The sequence below is a fragment of the Hevea brasiliensis genome, chromosome 10 (assembly GCF_030052815.1).
Source record: "Hevea brasiliensis isolate MT/VB/25A 57/8 chromosome 10, ASM3005281v1, whole genome shotgun sequence".
NCBI classification, from domain to species: Eukaryota; Viridiplantae; Streptophyta; class Magnoliopsida; order Malpighiales; family Euphorbiaceae; genus Hevea; species Hevea brasiliensis.
The window spans coordinates 12,973,339-12,993,630 of NC_079502.1; the positions used below are offsets into that span (position 1 = coordinate 12,973,339).

The 20,292-nt window shown below is 32.2% G+C and overlaps 1 protein-coding gene across 3 annotated transcripts; it reads left to right on the forward strand.

Annotated features, from left to right (window-relative positions):
• Positions 1 to 824: 824 nt before the first annotated feature.
• On the forward strand, positions 825 to 6,054 carry LOC110663210 (putative wall-associated receptor kinase-like 16). 3 transcript variants are annotated; one of them, XM_021822459.2, is made up of 4 exons: positions 825 to 1,023; positions 1,603 to 2,543; positions 2,976 to 3,125; positions 4,660 to 6,054. In XM_021822459.2, exons 2-4 carry the CDS (start codon positions 1,637 to 1,639, stop codon positions 5,916 to 5,918), a joined length of 2,316 nt encoding a protein of 771 aa, XP_021678151.2. In that variant the 5' UTR covers positions 825 to 1,023; positions 1,603 to 1,636; the 3' UTR covers positions 5,919 to 6,054. The 3 variants fall into 3 exon arrangements, with proteins under 3 accessions (XP_021678151.2, XP_057985173.1, XP_021678152.2); XM_021822460.2 differs by having other exon boundaries at positions 828 to 1,023; positions 2,088 to 2,543; XM_058129190.1 differs by having other exon boundaries at positions 826 to 2,543.
• Positions 6,055 to 20,292: the final 14,238 nt, after the last annotated feature.

Below are 20,292 nucleotides of genomic sequence, written 5' to 3' on the forward strand. Positions count from 1 at the left end.
ACTGGTCAAAATGTTAGAACAGTCAGGAAGTACCTAGCCACGTGGGTGATAAATAGTATTTTGTTAAGAATTTTTTTTATTTTAAATTTAATTTATTATGAGTTTAAAATATAATATATATAATAAAATTTATTTATTAAATATATAAATACTTTATATTTATGTTTTAAATTTATAATAAATTAAATATAAATAAAATTTTTTTGTCTATAAAAAAATTACTAAAAAAAAAGTGTACAATTTAACGGTGACAATGAAAATAAAATTATTGTCTACCTAACATGCATGAATGTGTAGAAGATAACAAAAGAGTTAGATAAATAAGACTTTGGGTCTGGTAAATGAGAAATTATCAATAAAGACTCATATGTATATTTATTTATTTATTTATTTTCATTCAAGAGAAAAGAGACTTAACTAATTGAAAATTATTAAATTTATTATTAAATATAAGAAGTTTTGTTTGCAAAGAGGGAGGTAGCTAGCCATGATGTCAGAAATTGATTTATTTATCTATTAAATATATGAATATTATATATTTATATATTAAAATTATGATAAATTAAATATAAATAAAAATTTATTGTCTATAAAAAAAATTACTAAGAAAAAAAAATTGTAGAATTTGGCGGTGACAACGAAATAAAATTATTGTCTACCTAACATGCATGAATGTGTGGAAGATATGACAACGAAATAAAATTATTGTCTACCTAACATGCATGAATGTGCGGAAGATAAGTAAAGAGCTAGACAGATAAGACATTGGCTTCGGTAAATGAGAAAAGTATCAATAAAGACTCCTATATTTATTTATTTATTATTTATTATTTATTTTCATTCAAGAGAAATAGAAAACAGACTTAACTAATTGAAAATTACTAAATTTATTATTAGAACATAGAAAGTCTTGTTTTCAAAGAGGGAGGTAGCAAGCCCATGATTCCTTATTCCTGAAATTGGTTCCTGGTTTTTTGCTGTCTTCTCTGCAATAAGAAGATGAGGTGCCTAAACATGACTAGAGTATGTTCTTTTATTAATTCCATTCCTCCCTCTTCTATATTTGCATTTTATTCTTGTTTCTAAGCTCTTCTATTATTAATTTAGTATCTTTTACTTGTTTTCAAGCTTAACTAGCATGGTGATCAACTCTTACATCTGATTTTGTTAACTGGTATCAGTGAAATTGTACTTTTTTGATTCATTGACTGGTTTTTTATTTATTTTTTATTCGGTGATCTTTCTATTGCTGAAATGGTTGTGGAAGAAAATTAGATAAATGTATAATTTTCATTGTTTAGCTTAAAGAAAATAAAGGAAAAGAAAGGTTTAATGATCCATTTTAATCAGTTGTTGAGACAAACTGGGGTTTTACTCTCATTAGTTTACCCAGTAGATTAAAAAATTAGTGATGATAATTCAGAGATTTTTTTTAATTTAATTTTTTTTTTTACTTTATGTTGGAAAATTGCACTATATTAAAAATTAGAATACATCTAATATAAGCGGGACCTTATCTAAAATGAGATGTACATTATCAATTCCACACTAATACGATAGTCATGCATACGCTTTTGATGTTTCCTATATACTCTATTTCAGGCAAGGATATGACAAATGAAAGAAGCTGCAATGAATGCTAATAAAGATGCTACAAAGAATGTTGATGCCATGGGCCACAATGGCTCTTGTAACTTTAATTTCATGTTTTTCAACAAATAAAGCAACTGCTAGTCTAGCGATTGCAAAACCTAACTGCCCCAATATATGTGGGAATGTGAGTGTTCCTTACCCTTTCGGGATTGGTGATCCAAATTGTGCATTTAGCTCCGACTTTTTACTCCACTGCAACAATACTAGTGGTTTTGCATATCTATATCTGGGTAATATACCCATTCTCAAATTCTTTCAAGATGAAGCTGCAATGATCATTAGTGTAGAATCAGGATATGACTGTTATAGCTATGGCGAGCTGGTTTCTTCCCATGGTAACATTATCACATTAGGGTCACACAACCTCTTCACGTTTTCATACACACGAAACAAGCTTGTGGGTCTTGGTTGTGATACTTTAGCTCTTATTTCAGAGTTAAATAGTGATCGTGCTACTAGAATCAGTTGTACCTCATTTTGTGATGGAGCAATGAACACAGCGAAGGATGTTAATTCTTGCTCTGGAGTTGGATGTTGCCAAACCTCAATTCCAGATGGACTTCAAAGTTTTGAAATCGGAATTGGGAGTATGTCAAATTATAGTAAGAAGTTGAGCAGCATTTGCAACTATGCCTTGTTGATTGATCACCTAGATCCAAGTTTGGGTAGCATTTTAAAAACCAATCTCAATCATCACCCAGCAAACACTACCATCAAAACGCATGTAGTGGTTGACTGGGTCATAGACAACAAGACATGTGTAGCTGCTAGTACAGAGTCATCTCTCTATGCTTGTGGCCTTAACACTTTATGCATTGACTATAACTCTGGATATCGTTGCGTATGCAAAGAAGGGTTCCAAGGGAACCCTTATCTTCAAGGGTGTGAAGGTATGTTTCTCTTCTGCCAGAGCATTGGTTTGAGTATGTTTATATTATACTACCATTTTTAGTAAAAGACTAATGATAAAAAGGTAAAATATTTTTGTGTTTTTTCAATTTTATCATAATTATCAAAAGTTATTGCAATTGTATTTATTTGTCAATTAAAGTTTTAATTTTATTTCTTGATTGACGCACAACCACTCCCAAGAATGCATCTCCATTACTAATAACACCTTCTAAGTTTCATTTTGACAGTTATTAATTATAAAATAGTAATAAAACTTAATGGTAGTAAAGAGAGAAACTGGATAAACAAAATCGCCTGATTGAGGATTTATTTTTATAATTAGGCTTTAGATTTATAATTTAAATATATTATATAATAATTTAACCTATCAATTTGATAACCTAATATTTAAGCTTGTGATATATTTTCAGATATTAATGAGTGTCTTTCTCCGCAAATTTATCCATGTGATGGGTCTTGTACCAACACAGAGGGAAATTACGCTTGTCGTTGCCCACCATTCATGCACGGAGATGGTAAACTGAGTTGCAAAGGAATTCGCATAGCCACCCTGGCTGCTGGTAAGATGGACTTATAATTACCATCAACTACTAGGAGTAATAAGTTAGAGTTGTCATGGTTGATCCACGATAAGGAAAATTTTACCTAAACCCGGTGATTAGTGGATTCAAGACAAAATATATATGGTGGGTCTCATATATAAAATAAATGAAAGAGAAAATTATTTTTTAATTCCTTAACGAGTCTAATTATTGGTCCTATATATTAAAAAATACACTATTTAATTTCTTTATTTTGCGTCAATTAAACTAGTTAGTACATCTATTAAATTTTTCATTAGTCAATAAATTTTAATGTTAATTAAACTATTATTTAATCTATTTACTTTAGTGAAACTAATTAATTAATCCATATATTTTAAAGAATAATATAATTTAATCCTTCTATTTTTAATAAAATTAATTAGTTGGTTCTCTATTTAGAAAAACGTTTTTTTATAAATATGGAAATTTTTCTATGTGAAGAATAAATCTGAATTTGTGTTTTTTTAAATTGGTCAAATATTTTCATTTAATTCCCTGTATATCATTTTTGTATTTTCTCTATTAGAAAATAATTTTCTTGAATTATCGCTTTGATTACTTGGAGATATAAAGGAACTGATTAACTTTTTTGTGCAGACAATTTATACCATTTTATATCAAAAGACGAAAAGTAGAGAGAAAATAAGGGGGAGAAGGATGTGGATGCAAAAGGAAAGAAATATGGGGAGAGAGAAATAAGAGAAAGTAAGAAATAAAGGTGAAGGGGTTAATAGGATAGTTTGGATATAAAAAATAATCGAAGGGACTAAAAAGTTAAAAGAACAAATTACAGGGACTAATTAATGTGTTTTTCAAAATACAAAGGCTAACTAATTAGTTTTAATAAAATAGAGGGATTAAATAATAATATGTTTAATATTGGCTAATGGAAGATTTGACAGAAGAACTAAAGAATTTAACAGAAGCAAAATACAAAGATTAAAAAGTGTATTTTTTAAAATATAGGAACTAAGTGGTTAATTTCGTTAAAACGCAAGGACTAATAATAATTTTCCCCAGATGAAATCCACACATTTATATCTTTAATAGGTCTAAATAAGTTTTTTCCATGATAAAATTGGAGGGGAAATTCTTACCTAGACCTAGTTCATTATGGACCCAAGACATAAATATATTGGATCTATGTATTTAACAGGTATGTCCTATCACATATCTTGCATTTTGAGTCCATAATAAGTTAGGTCTAGATAAGAAAAATCTAAATTGGAGTATCTCATCGGCGAGTGTGTGTTGGTTGATTTTTTTTGTTTTTTTTTTTTTCCAAAATAGTGGTATGTTGGATGTTAACTAAGGCATATAGGGAACCAGTGTATTAGGTAGGTCTATTGCAAATTGATGCCACATATTGGCAATCTAATAATCAAATGAGTTTTAATCTTATAGTTATGGAAAAGAGTCAAGTATAACTAAGCAAAATTCATTGATTAACCGTATATTAATATTATTTTGTTTCTTCTTAATGATCTCTCTTTTTATGAAATGAATACAGGTATAAGCTCAGGCTTTGGATTGATATTGTTATTTGTTGCATTCTACGTTCTGCACAAATATATGAGGAAAAAGCGTCAAATTAGATGTAGAAAGATAATTTTTAAGAAAAATGGTGGCTTGCTATTAGAACAGCAAATCTCTTCAAGTAATGAAGGGAAACTTGACAGGGCAAGGATTTTCACTGCAGAAGAATTGGAGAAAGCCACCGACTCATACAATGAGAACCGAATTCTAGGGCGAGGAGGACAGGGCACTGTTTACAAAGGAATGCTAACAGATGGAACTGTTGTAGCTGTGAAAAAATCAGGAAAGATGGATCAAGATCAAAGCCAAACTGTGCACTTCATAAATGAACTTGTGATTCTTTCTCAGATTAATCACAAGCATGTGGTCAAACTATTAGGCTGTTGTTTAGAAACCCAAGTTCCTCTTATAGTATATGAATTTATTTCCAACGGCACACTATGGAGTCACCTCCATGATCATTCAGAGGAAGAATTTCTTCCTCTTCGATGGTCTGATCGCTTAAGGATTGCTAGAGAAGTTGCTATGGCGTTAGCCTACATGCATTCTTCTGCTTCTATACCAATTTATCATCGAGATATCAAGTCTAGCAACATTCTATTGGATGAAAAACTTAGAGCAAAGGTATCAGATTTTGGGATTTCAAGATCAGTTCCAGGTGAAAAGACTCACTTGACCACTTTAGTTCAAGGTACCTTTGGATACTTGGATCCTGAATATTTTCAATCAAACCAGTATACAGACAAAAGTGATGTGTATAGTTATGGGGTAGTTCTTGTTGAGCTTCTGACGAGGCAAAAGCCAATTCCCAGTACTATTATAGAAGGAGAGAGGGGTTTAGCTGCTGAGTTCATGTCAGCTATAGAAGAGAATCGTCTCTATGATGTTGTTGACCCTCAAGTTTTGGCTGAGGGAGAAGAAAGGGAGTTGATTGTAGTTGCCAACCTTGCAAAAGAATGCTTAAGATTAAATGGGAAGAGACGACCAACAATGCCAGATGTTGTATTGGAGTTGGAGAATTTGGAAAGATCTCAAAACCATCTACCTCCTAAGCACAACAGTTTTTGGAATGAGGATTACATAGAAACATCAAGAAAATGGGATGCTAATTCAACACAAAATGAAATTAGAGGATTCATGATGATGAGCAGAAAAGAATTAGATCAATTACCATTACTTGAGGATGATGATGATGATGTCTCCAATGAGTCCTATCAGCATATTACTACATAAATTGGATTGTTGTTAGAAGATTGATAATCTTTTCATCCTTAATTAAGAGGAACTTATGTGTAGTGCCATAATTGGATTAGATGATTGATAATCTAATACCTCAATACTAGAATTAATCTTGACTTTGACCATCTTACATGATTGGAAGACAAATGGCAAGCTTATGTGTAGTGCCATGTGTCACCTTTTCATGGTGCCACATGTCGCCCTGTGAAATGACCAAATTACCCTTATGTCTTAATTTTGAGTTCTGAACCCAAAATAATTATTTCTCTTCTTCTAATCAATTTTTATCAAATATAAATTAATTAATTAATCTCTATTAATTAATTTCTCATAATTAAATTCATATTTAAATACTTTAAATATAAATTTAATTTATACTATACATCCAATAACCTAGATTTGGTTTTAAGCCATGCTAGGGACTTTGCAATTTTATTACAAGCTAAACCTATTTAATTAATCAATTAAACTCTTTAACTAATTAATTAAATCACATTTAACTTGGTGATTACTTGTGTATGTGTGTAACTCACTAGGCTCATCACTAATTGGCAATGAGATATGATATTAACTCTTAATATCACTAGAACTCTTTCTTACCATAAAGGATTTTTCTAAATCATTTTATGCACCTCATAGATCATGGTTAACACCTAGCATAGCATGCCATGGCTACCCAATTAGTAATAAGGAATATTTTAAATGAACCTTTAATCATATGTTACCATGCACTAGAATCTCTCTGTTATAAAATCCCAATTTGAGCTGGAGTCATGGTTTATGTCAAACTCCATTTACTATGAATATTATGTTCTCTTTTAATTCCAATTCTTGATTAAAAAGATTTTCTCATCAGAAACTCTTTTCTGATTAAATCTATCTATCCTGGCATGGAACTTGAAACATCAAAAACAATTAAATGAACATAGGATTTTATCCCTATTTACTTAGGGTAACAAATTCCATCTTGGTCAATACCTACCTCCATATATAACTAGTAGAAGCCAACACATGCCCATATACCCATACACAGTACAAGTATGAAAGCAGTATCAAACTCAAACCAGCTATATACAAGATAACTGTGCTATCTCAGGTCTAAATATTATATGCACTGATATGATTTATGACAATACATTAACAAGAGTAAACTCCATGTGTTTATCATAAGTGTCACTGGTTCGGCCTACTTATCATGTATAAGTGCCTATCATATTTGTTATATGGCATGAGACTCACTATTCCATCTTATTTACATCTAATATAAATAACTTGGGAACAAACATGATTACAATCTTTCTGGACAAGTCATGTCCTTATTGTGAAGTATTCTCGATTATGAACCAATTTATAATATTTTGTGCTAGAAATACTGGCACTCATATTCTTAACAACTTAAGAATAAAATTTCTAACAAAATATCAATGGACCTTTTCTATTACATATAAATATATTATGTACATGGAAAAGTGAAAATGCCTTTTATTAATAAAACATGTACAAGATACATACTAAATGATATGCTCTAGGACATACTACTAACAATCTCCCACTAGCACTAGAGCCATTTATTACAATATCTTAGACCCATCTTCTAAAGATGTCGGTCTAATTGAACTTGTGACATAGGCTTAGTGAATGGATCAGCTAGATTTTCAGCTGATGCTATTTTCTGCATGGCTATATCGCCTCGCCCAACTATCTCTCTGATAATGTGGTAGCGCCTTTCTATGTGTTTGGATTTCTGGTGAGACCGGGGTTCCTTAGCCTGTATGACTGCTCCATTGTTGTCACAGTGGAGTGCAATTGCTGACTCAATGGAAGGAACTACTGCAAGTTCTGTCACGAAATTCTTTATCCAAACAGGTTCATTTGCAGCATCTGATGCAGCAATATACTCAGCCTTGGTAGTGGAATCTATAGTCGTACTCTATTTGGAACTCTTCCAACTAACTGCACCTCCATTACAAATGAACACATACCCAGAGGTAGAATTTCTATCATCGATATCTGATTGGAAATCAGAATCAGTATAACCATCTAATTGCAAGTCACCACCTCCATATATCAAGAATAAATCCTTAGTTCTTCTCAAGTACTTAAGGATATTCTTGACAGCTATCCAGTGTTCCAAACCTAGATTGGATTGATACCTGCTAGTCAAACTAACAGAGCATATACTATATCCGACCTATTACATAACATTGCATACATCAAACTTCCAATAGCCGAAGCATATGGAATCCTGACCATTTTATCTCTTTCTTCAGGTGTTTTTGGAGACATCTCTTTAGAAAGGTAGATACCATGTCTCACTGGTAACAATCCTCTCTTGGAATCAAGCATGTTAAACCTCTTTAACACCTTTTCCAAGTATTTGGAATAAACTAATTATTCTTTTCGCTCTATCTCTATAGATGCAAATCCCAAGAATATAGGTTGCCTCCCCTAAGTCTTTCATGGAAAATGTATTTGACAACCATATCTTCACAGTTGTCAACATACCTGTGTCATTATCCATTAACAAAATGTCATCCACATATAAGATAGGGAAAGTGACAGCACTATCACTAACCTTCTTATATACACATGGTTCATCTTCATTTTTGATAAAACCAAATGAATTAATGGCTTCATCAAAATAGATGTTCCAACTCCTCGAAGCTTGTTTTAACCCATAAATGGATCGCTTTAGCTTGCATACTTTGGAACCATCTTGGGATTCAAAACCCCTAGGCTGTTCCATGAAAATGTTTTCTTTAATGTATCCATTGAGAAAAGCTGTTTTGACATCCATCTGCCAAATCTCATAATCATAGTATGCAGCTATTGCTAATAGAATCCTAATTGATTTAAGCATGGCAACAGGCGAGAAAGTCTCCTGATAGTCGATTCCTTGCCTTTAGCGAAACACTTTCGCTACTAGCCTTGCTTTATAGGTCTATATCTTTCCATCAGAACCAATTTTCTTTTGAAAACCCATTTGTTCCCTATAGGTACAATACCTTCAGGTGGGTCAACAAGATCCCAAACTTGATTCTTATACATGGAATCATTCTCGGATTTCATAGCATCAATCCATTTTAAAGAGTCTATATCTGATATAACTTCTTCATAGGTAAGTGAATCATCTCCATGATCTACTTCTTCATGAGTAGACAACTCTTGCTCTTTTTCATGAAGGAAACCAAATCTCACTGGTGGGTGAAATACCCTGGTTAATCTATGAGGAACAGCTGTAGATGTTTCATCAATAGGTGTAGGATGACTAGATGGATCTATATCCATCTGATATGTTAGTTGGTCAGAATTCTCCAACTCTAACTCTATTTGCCTTCCTTTGCCTCCTTCTTAAACAAACTGTTGTTCAAGAAATATGGCATCTCTACTTACCACAATATTTTGTGATGTAGGCAAATAAAAATAATATCCAAAACTCTCTTTTGGATATCCAACAAATCGACCCTTTTCTGATCTGGTTTCCAATTTATCAGTGTTTAAATTTTTTATATAAGCTGGACAACCCCAAATCTTAACATGCTTAAGACTTCATTTTCTTCCATGCCATATCTCATAAGGTGTGGAAGATACTGATTTTGATGGAATCCTATTCAGAATATGCAAAGCTGATTCTAATGCAAATCCCCAAAAGGAGATTGGCATATCAGTATAGCTCATCATACTACGTACCATATCCAATAGGGTACGATTTCTCCTTTCAGATACACCATTCAGATGTGGTGTTCCTAGAGGAGTCAACTGGGAAACAATGCCATGCTCTTTCAAGTATTCATCAAATTCAGTATTTAAGTATTCACCTCCACGATCTGATCGAAGAGCTTTAATACCTTTCCCTGTTTGATTTTCAACTTTAGATTTAAATTCTTTGAACTTTTCAAAGGATTCATGTTTCTATTTCATTAAATATAAATACTCAAACCTTGATTTATCATCAGTAAAGGTAATAAAATAATGAAAACCGCTTCTAGCCATTTCTTTAAATGGGCCGCATACATCACTATGTATTAGCTTCAAAATATTTTCAACTCTTAGCCCTTGTCCAACAAAGGGTGATCTGGTCATTTTACCTTGAAGGCAGGATTCACAAGTTGAAGTAGGTTCAGAACCCAATGAGGATAGAATCCCCATTTTCTCTAGTTTTGCAATCCTAACTTCTACAACATGACCTATTTTAAGTGCCAAATATATTTTGTACTTGATTTGATTTTCACCATAGCATTGCATTCATTTAGATTACTTGCATTCAATTTGTGTTTGTCATTATTATCCAAATAATAAAGACCATCATGCATATAACCTGAGCCAACATATTTATTTCCAAAATAAATATTACAAACATCATCTGTGAACTGAAATTCATAACCATCTCTAGTCAAACTAGATATCGAAATGATGTTCTTAAAAGCATCAGGTACATATAAGATATTATTCAAACACAAAACATATCTAGACAAGTAAAAAGATTTAGATCCTAAGGCTAAAGCTTCAACAGTTGAGCCATCGCTAATCCGGAGTCTAACATCTCGAGAATGCAAGCTGGTACTGTTTGTTAGTTCTTGCATATCATAAGTAATGTGAGAACTGGCACCAGTATCTAAAATCCAAGCTGTAGATAAACTATGAGTACCATCAGAATAACAAGATATGGACATACTTTTCGAAGGTGTATCCTTCTTATCCTTCAGTGAAGCAAGATACCTTGGGCAGTTCCTTTTCCAGTGCCCATTTTACTGGCAGTGGAAACACTTTCCTTTACCTCCATCAGCTTTAGTCTTCCCTTTCTGTTTAGCTATCTTCTTGGAAGGACCAGGAATTTGAGGTTTCTTTTTCTTATATTACCCTTCTTATTGTTAGACTTTCCAGCAGAAGAAGATGCAATCAAAGCTACCTCTTTTCCTTTATTGCCCGGCATATTCTTTTGGGCAATAACCAGCATGTTGAGTAAACCAACCAAGGTGTATTCCTGTTTAGTCATATGAAAATTTGTCACAAAATTCCCAAATGACTCAGGAAGGGACTGAAGGATCAAATCCATTTGCAGTTGGAAATCCATGTTAAAGTCAAGATGTTCCAGCTGCTCAATCAGCTGAATCATCGTTTGGACATGATCCCCAACATTCTGTCCCTTAAACATCCTCATGCGAAATAGCTACCTAGATATCTCATACCTGGCATTCCTGCTATGTTCACCATATAACTCGTGTAGGTGAAGGAGGATTTCACTCACACTCTGCATGTTCTCATGCTGCTTCTGTAACTCATTACTCATAGAAGCAAGCATGTAACACTTGGCTCTCATATCATGCTCCTTCCACTTGTCCAAAGTTTCATGTTCCTCTTGAGTGGCCTCTGGAGTTAAGGGACCAGGAACATTTGAGTCTAGAACATATTTTATATGTTCAAGGTTCAGGACAAATTTTAAATTTCTTAGCCAATCAGAAAGATTAGGTCCTGTCAATCTATTGTGATCAAGTATGCTCGCAAGGATATTGGATGGTGATGGTTGTGGTGTGCTCATTATTATCAGAAAATCAACTGCAAAAAATAACCAGATTAATTAGTAATTGTATCATGTATTTAACCAAAATGATTATGGTCTTTTAATCAAATTGGTCCTCCCACTAACTTAGCGAATCCTACACTTCCAAAGTAGAAAATGGAAATCCTAGTTGCATGGATTTCCAGTGGGAGATTGAATTCTTATAATCTTATTGATCATCCTCAGGCACATCAATTATTGGAATTACAATAAACTATAAGAGAGCAACTCCTTGCCCATCACATCTCATGTGAGGTTCAATCCTTTTACCTAGCCCCTAATGCTCAAAATCTCAGGCACATCCATTAATGATTTATCTTGCATTAGTTAAGTTGATTCCATTGAGCTAGTAAACATGCAAATAATTTTAATGTCCTCAAGCACATCCATTATTGGCCACCAAACCATTTACATATTTACAACATCTCATGCTTAACAATTATTCTCAAGAAAATCTCTTAAATTAATTGCATCATATGCAAGTATTTAAAATTTCTTAAAATAATTGCCTCAATGGAGGGTCCATGTTATAATTACTTTAATTATACCATTTCTAACTTAATCATTTGTTTGGAAGATTTTGTGGTCGGCCTAATTACTATTATGGTCTCACTTTGCATATTATCCATTTAGCATGCATATATCATATACTTGCATACATTCCCATACATCTCATGCATACATGGATAAACAATAAATATGGTATGATCATGGACTTTCTAAGGGATTCAATTCTGAGCCACCAAGAATTGAATCAGAGCATTCCTAGGTGCATTTCATTCATTCATATTACAAGAGTTGCTGAAGGAGTACATAATCAACACTTGATCTTGAATTCCTACCACTGGTCCCACCAATGCTCTTGACCTCCTTGATCTTCTTGCAATCCAATTACATAATAATCCTTGACATACCAAGGTGAAATTACAAGAACCAAATAAATGAAATTACAACCCAAAAAATATTACAACCTTTATAATACATGCCACCAAAATAAATTAAAATAAATTAATTAATTTACAACCCAAAGAAACATAAAAGAAATAAATCCAATCACATTGGTCTTTTATTGTCCATGATCATCCATCATGCGTATCACTATTTAATAATTAAATAAAATATACATACTTAAATTAAATTGAATATCTCATATTCAACTTAAAAATCCATATTTGAATATGATTCAAATAAATTTAAAAATTTAGATTTGAATCATATTCAAACAAATTTAAAAATTCAGATTTGAATCACTTTCAAAAAAATTTAAAAATTCATATTTTAATCAAAATTTAATTGTGTGATTAAAACTCCTAATTAAATATTTTAATTAGTCATGGGCCTAATTATGGGCCTTAAAAACAAGCCCATACTCAATCAAACCTTGCGCAACATGAAGTGCCATTGATGCCACCACCTATGGTGGTTCCATCATATGTGCCGCCACACATGAGCATCCAACCAGCCTTCATTCAATCAACTCTTGATCAAATCACACAATTAAATCATATATTGAACAATATAAATAGCAAATATAGTGGCTCTGATACCAATTGAAGGAGCGAAAGCATGAAAATCATTAGATTAGAACATTGAATTCAAAAATTTTCTTCTAGGGTCTCATGCATCATGCAAAATTCAACTTTTACCTATTGATTTCAATGTTCAATTGCATATTAAAACCCTTTTAATATGTATTTGGATCTATGTTTGCCATTTAAGATTTTAGAATTAACATATTAATTCATTAGAACCCTAGATTAAAATAAGAACATGTGCACTAACCTTTTGATGCACTGTAGTTGTGTTTGGTACCTTTGTGAAGCACCTAGAACCCCAAATGTTATCCCTCTAGCTTATCCACACTAAGATCACCAATGGCAGCCCCTTGAACAGCTTCTCAAGCCTTTTCAATCAATTAGAAATTAAGGTTTTGCCTTTAGAGATGTTATAGATGTATATAGGACACTAGAAACGATTTCTAGCAATTTTTAATTCAAGAGAATGTTGGCAATTCTCTTTGAATTGATGAGAGATGAAGAAGAAGAGATGAAGAAGACAACAAGGGTGGCGGCACCTCTTTGAGAAAATCAGATTGCTTATTTTGTTCTTTCATCCTTTCCCTTATATAGCTAGGTCACTACTTAAAACCCATGCCACATGTCATCTTCTGATTGGCTCGAAATTTTAATTGACCATGCCAAGTGTCAAAACTAGAATTAATCTTGACTTTGATCATCTTACATGATTGGAAGACAAATGGCAAGCTTATGTGTAGTGCCATGTGTCACCATCTCATGGTGCCACATGTCGCCCTGTGAAATGACCAAATTACCCTTGTGTCTTAATTTTGAGTTTTTAATCCAAAATAATTATTTCTCTTCTTCTAATCAATTTATATCAAATATAACTTAATTAATTAATCTATATTAATTAATTTCTCATAATTAAATTCATATTTAAACACTTTAAATATAAATTTAACTTATACTATACATCCAATAATCTAGATTTGGTTTCAAGCCATGCTAGTGACTTTGCAAACTAATTACAAACCAAACTTACTTAATTAATCAATTAAACTCTTTAAGTAATTAATTAAATCACATTTAACTTCGCGATTACTTGTGTATGTCTGTGACTCACTAGGCTCATCACTAATTGGTAATGAGATATGATATTAACTCTTAATATCATCAGAACTCTTTCTTACCATAAATGATTTCTCTAAATCATTTTATGCACCTCATAGATCATGATTAACACCTAGCATAGCATGTCATGGCCACCCAATCAGTAATAAAGAATATCTTAAATGAACCTTTAATCATATGTTACCATGCACTAGAATCTCTCTGTTAGAAAATCCCAATTCGAGCTGGAATCATTGTTTATGTCAAACTCCATTTGCTATGAATATTATGTTCTCTTTTAATTCTAGTTCTTGATTAAAAAGATTTTCTCATCAGAAACTTTTTTCTGATTAAATCTATCTGTCCTGGCCAGGAACTTGAAACATTAAGAACAATTAAATGAACATAGGATTTTATCCCTATTTACTTAGACTAACAAATTCCATCTTGATCAACACCTACCTCCATATATAACTAGTAGGAGCTAACACATGCCCATATACCCATACACAGTACAAGTATGAAAGCAGTATCAAACTCAAACCACCTATATACAAGATAACTGTGCTATCTCAGTTCTAAAGATTATATGCACTGATATGATTTATGACAATACGTTGACAAGAGTAAACTCCATGTGCTTGTCATAAGTGTCACTGGTTCGGCCTACTTATCACGTATAAGTGCCTATCATATTTGTTATATGGCATGAGACTCACCATTCCATCTTATTTACATCTCATATAAATAACTTGGGAACAAACATGATTACAATCTTTCTGGATAAGTCATGTCCTTATTGTGAAGTATCCTCGATTGTGAACCAATTTATGATACTTTGTGCTAGAAATACTGTCACTCATATTCTTAACAACTTATGAATAGAATTTCTAACAAAATATCAATGGATCTTTTCTATTACACATAAATATATTATGTAAATGGAAAAGTGAAAATGTCTTTTATTAATAAAACATGTGCAAGATACATACTAAATGGTATGCTCTAGGGTATACTACTAACATGGCACTCCCTCTCTCACTATCCTTCCTTCATTTTCAACTTTTCTAACTCTTTAAACCTTGAATTTCCCCACAATTTTTCATGACCAAGTACTAGAAAACCTCTAATTAGACCTTGATTTAAAGATTGGGGGTAAGAAGATTTGAAGAATCTCCATTAGAGGTAAGCTTTCTTTTAGCTTAAATTGTTATGTAATTCATTGAATTAAGTCTAGTTATTGGGAAATTGCATGAGAAAACATTAAAATCATGCATGAAATGAGGGGCTTGAATCTCGGTCAACATGGGAGAGATGGGGTTTTGATGTGTTTAATAAAATTGAACTTGAATTCAATCTTGTATAGAGGTGTTTACATGATTTACATGTTGAAGTTACATGAACTTGCATGAATTTGGAAGATGAAAAATTAGGGCTTTGGAGAAATTAGGTTTTTGGTGATATGAAGTGCAATTAGGGTTTTTGATACCAAATTAAGGTCATTGATGTGCAATTAATGTGATTTGGTGTTGATTTGATGAAAGGAATTAATGGAATGGTAGGGTGCTAATGTGCTGAAATCTGGATAGGTTGTGTCCAGTGCAGTTAAATGCTCATAAGTTGAGCTATACAACTCCAATTGGTGTGAAACAAATGGGAGATGAGACGTAAGACATAATGCTAAATTTTTCATGAGGAGAGTTTGCCAAGAAAATGACTATAGGATACCTCAAATTAGGCTGGAATCCAGGTTTCCAATTCTAGACTAGGAGAAAATTATCATATGAATAGTACTTATTCAATTAGGCATAACTGACCTTAGGAAACTTCAAATTAGGTGATTTTTTAACCAATGGAAACCTGAGGCATAGGAGAACAATTCTTATGGAGACCATGAAGTCAAATTATGATCCTAACTTGATCAAATTGCTAGACAAAATTTGTCCAGCAAATCTGCCTAATTTTGAATTAACAATTAATTTATTAAACCCTAATTAATGGAAGAAATTAATTCAACTAACCTCCAAGGCGCTGAGTCAAATAATCTTACTCCTTTAGGGTGTTCCTAGGACTCCAATTGTAGTCCTTTAAGCTTGTCCACCACAAGCACACTAATGGTTGCACTTTTAAGCTCTCTTTTCTTGTTTGTCAAACAACCAAAGTGAGATAGGCTTGCTTTAGTGAGGGTTAATGGATATGGGTGCACTAGAAATACTTTCTAACAATTTTAATTTAAAGGAAATGAAGGCTTTCTCCTTGAATTAATTGAGAAATAAAGAAGAAGGAACAGAAGCCATTGTTGCCATCCAACATTAAAGAGAAAGAAAATGATGACTTTCTTCTTCTTTCTTCATTTATATACATAAGACAAAATCACTTAAATGAGTGCCACATGTCACCCTAGGATTAAATCTCACTTTTGGAAGACTTAATCACATTAAGCCATTTGTCAAAACTAGATTCAATCTTCATTTAATCATCTTTCATGAATGAAAGACAAATGACAAGCTTGTATTATGCCATGTGTCACCATCTCATAGTGCCACATGTCATCATGTGAAAAGACCAATTTACCCTTACTTTTTAATTTGAGTTCTCAACCCAAAATTATAATTTCTCCTCTTCAAATTAATTTATATCAAATATAAATTAATTGATTGATTAATCTTCATTAATTAATTTCCCACAATTAAATTCATATTTAAATAATTAAATATAAATTTAATTATGCTATACATCCAATAACCTAGATTTGATTTCAAGTCATGCTAGGGACCTTGCAATCTTATTGCAAACCAAACTTATTTAATTAATTAATTAATTAAACTTTTTAATTAATCAATTAAATCATATTTTACTTGATGATTAACTTGTGTAGATGTGTAACTTACTAGGCTCATTACTTATTGGCAATGATAAATGATATTATCACATAATATCATTAGAACTCTTTCTTACCATAAATGATTTCTCTAAATCATTTCAGGCATATCATAGACCTTGGTTGACACCAAGCATAGCATGCCATGGCCACCCAATAAGTAATAAGGAATACCTTAAATGAGCCTTTAATCATATATTACCATGCATTAGAATCTCTCTCTTACAAAATACCAATTCCAGCTAGAGTCATGGTCAATGTCAAACTCCATTCGCTATGAACATTATGTTCTCTTTTAATTCCAATTCTTGATTAATTAGATTATCTTGCCAAAAACTCTTTTCTGACTAAATCTATTTGTCCTGGCTAGGAACTTAAATAATCAAGAATAATTAAATGAACATAGGATTTTATCCCTATTTACTTAGGGTTATGGATTCCATCTTGATCAACACCTATCTCCATATATAACTAGTAGGAGTCAACACATGGCTATATACCCATACATAGTACAAGTATTAAAGCAGTATCAGACTCAAACCACCTGTATATAAGATAACTATGTTATCTTAGGTCTAAAGATTATATGCACTAATATGATATATGATAATGCATTGACAAGAGTAAACTCCATGTACTTATCATAAGCGTCACTGGTTTGGCTTAATTATCATGTATAAGTGCCTATCATGTTCATTATGTGGCATGAGACTCACCACTCTAACTTATTTATATCTCATATTAATACTTTGGGAACAAACATGATTACAATCTTTCTGGATAAGTCATGTCCTTTGTGAAGTATCCTCAATTGTGAACCAATTTATGATACTTTGTACTAGAAATACTGTCACTCATATTCGTAACAGCTTAAGAATAGAATTTCTAACAAAATATCAAAGGACCTTTTCAATTGCACATAAATAGATTATGTAAATGAAAAAGTGAAATTACCTTTTATTAATAAAATATGTACAAGATATATATAAAAGTGATATGCTCTGGGGCATACTACTAACATTGACATGACCGTTGTATACTTGATAGACATATGAATGTCTAACTAGTATACTCTCGTGTATCCAGTCTTTATAGTCTATCATAGATTACTTAGGCACATATACGAGTAACACACTTTAAATTTAAATAAATACATGGAGAGATCACTAATATGGATTTAATAAGACTGGATATGAAATATATGAATAAAAAGATCTTGATAAATTGTTTGCTCCCAAAGTTCCCCAAATATGTAATTAATTTAAAAAAATTTAGTAAATTTTATATGGAATAATTATTTTAATTATTTAGTTATTTTTATTTCAATTTATTCACCACTAAGCAATATGCTTAGCGCGTTGGTTCTTACCATGCGTAGGTACAAGAGACCAGTACTAGCAGCAACAGCAGCAGCAGTGGTGCCTAGATAGGATTTTGACCAGATCTGCTACAGTGTAGGTTGTCACCTCAATAGTTTATTTTGATTTTGCATTTTGATTCTTGTATATAAGTAAATAATGTAAATTATTTTGAGACATGTAATTAAATTTTTGGGATTATATATAATTTGTATATTACTGTATGTAAATTTTATATGAATGAAATGAAATTTACTTTCTTGAAAATTTTATGAATAATGAGATGATATGACATGGCATATGGAAAGAATGAGATGGATAATATAACATATGACATGAAATTGTTTTCAACAGATAAATAGTGGAATCCGCCATGCACTAATAAAATAAAGGAGACTCTGTCTGGGTCTCTACAAAAATAAGATGTGATAAAAATAATTCTACACGTAAGATAATATAAGTAAATTAATATTATATAAGACAAGACAGGATAGGATGCTCTAGCACCGAATATAGCACACCTTGCTCGACTACACTGTAGACGGGTGAAGGGTGTTACAATTTTAAGAGGTAAGAATTGTAATGCCCCACCTGAGATAGGCCCATATATTCTACTATTCTTGCAACTAACGTCTATCGGAAAAGCTGGGATGTCTGGAACTACCAATAATTTTAAGTAAAAAGTCATAATTTAAATTAATAAAGATTAAGTAATGATAAGTGCATAATTTATTAATTTTACTTACATCACATTTAGTGTTTCTAGGGTATCTTTATGCCTAATTCAGTTGATTAAAGTATAATTATCTATTAGGTATATGTTTAGAGAGTTATTGAAATAATTGTGCTAAATGGAAAAATTTTTAGCATGTGCATTAATTTGACTCTTGCTGTATTTTTTAGGGTTTTGGTGAAGTTCCAGAGTATAGAAGTGTGGAAGGAAGCTTGGAAAGGTAAAAGGATTGAGAAGCGTTGCTGATACAAAGTACACGGGTTGTGTAAGCACAACTACAGACTCGTGTAACATTCTGCCAGAAGAAATCCAAAGAGCCGAGGAAGAAACAAAGTACATAGGCCGTGTAACATGACCCGTGTAAATCCTGGAGACCTGTGTAAGCTTCTGTGCCAATGCAAGACATACCCATTCAGCTCCAGTAAGTTACAAGGCCCTGGGCCGTGTAGTGATACACGAGTCGTGTATCCGTCGACAATCAGTTTTCTGATTTTGCTCTAGTTGCAATTTTTGACAGAGAGAAAGATTCCTAACACCTTAGGGACTCTGAAAACCTAACCCTAGGCCATTTATTATAAATAGAAGAGGCATTCAGACCCTCAAGAGAGGCCTCTAACACCTTCATTCGATATACATTCTAGATTTCTTCAATTTTCTACTTTATTTTTCTATAAGCCATAAACATGAGTGGCTAAGTTCTTAATTCAGTTCAAGGGATTCAAGTTCGTTTGCGTGATTTGTAAGAATAGGTTCTTAATTTAATTTATGTCTTTTGAATATCTATTGTTTTCTGATTTCATTGTCTTTGATCTATTGAATGATTTGCTAAAAAGGCCTATTAGTTAATTGTTTCATGTGATCAATTGCTAGTTCATCTTCATAATCTGTAATTGTTGTGTAAGATTGAACATGAGTAGCAATTAAGTTTTATTGATTATGATCCCAGTTTTTGATAATAACCTAAGGAAATAATAGGGTGAATTAAATGATGTATGCTTTATAAATTGTTGTTCAGCTTAATTACTTCCTATTCTTAAAGCAGTTATTAATTTGATGAGGATTGCTTAATATCAATTCAGTTAATAATTATAGTCAACAAGAGTGCTGGGCTTGAATTGATGAGTATAGGAAAGTTAGGGATTTTATCTCACTGTTTGGTAAATCTACGTTATGTGACACCCCTTACCCGTCTACAGTGTAGGCGAG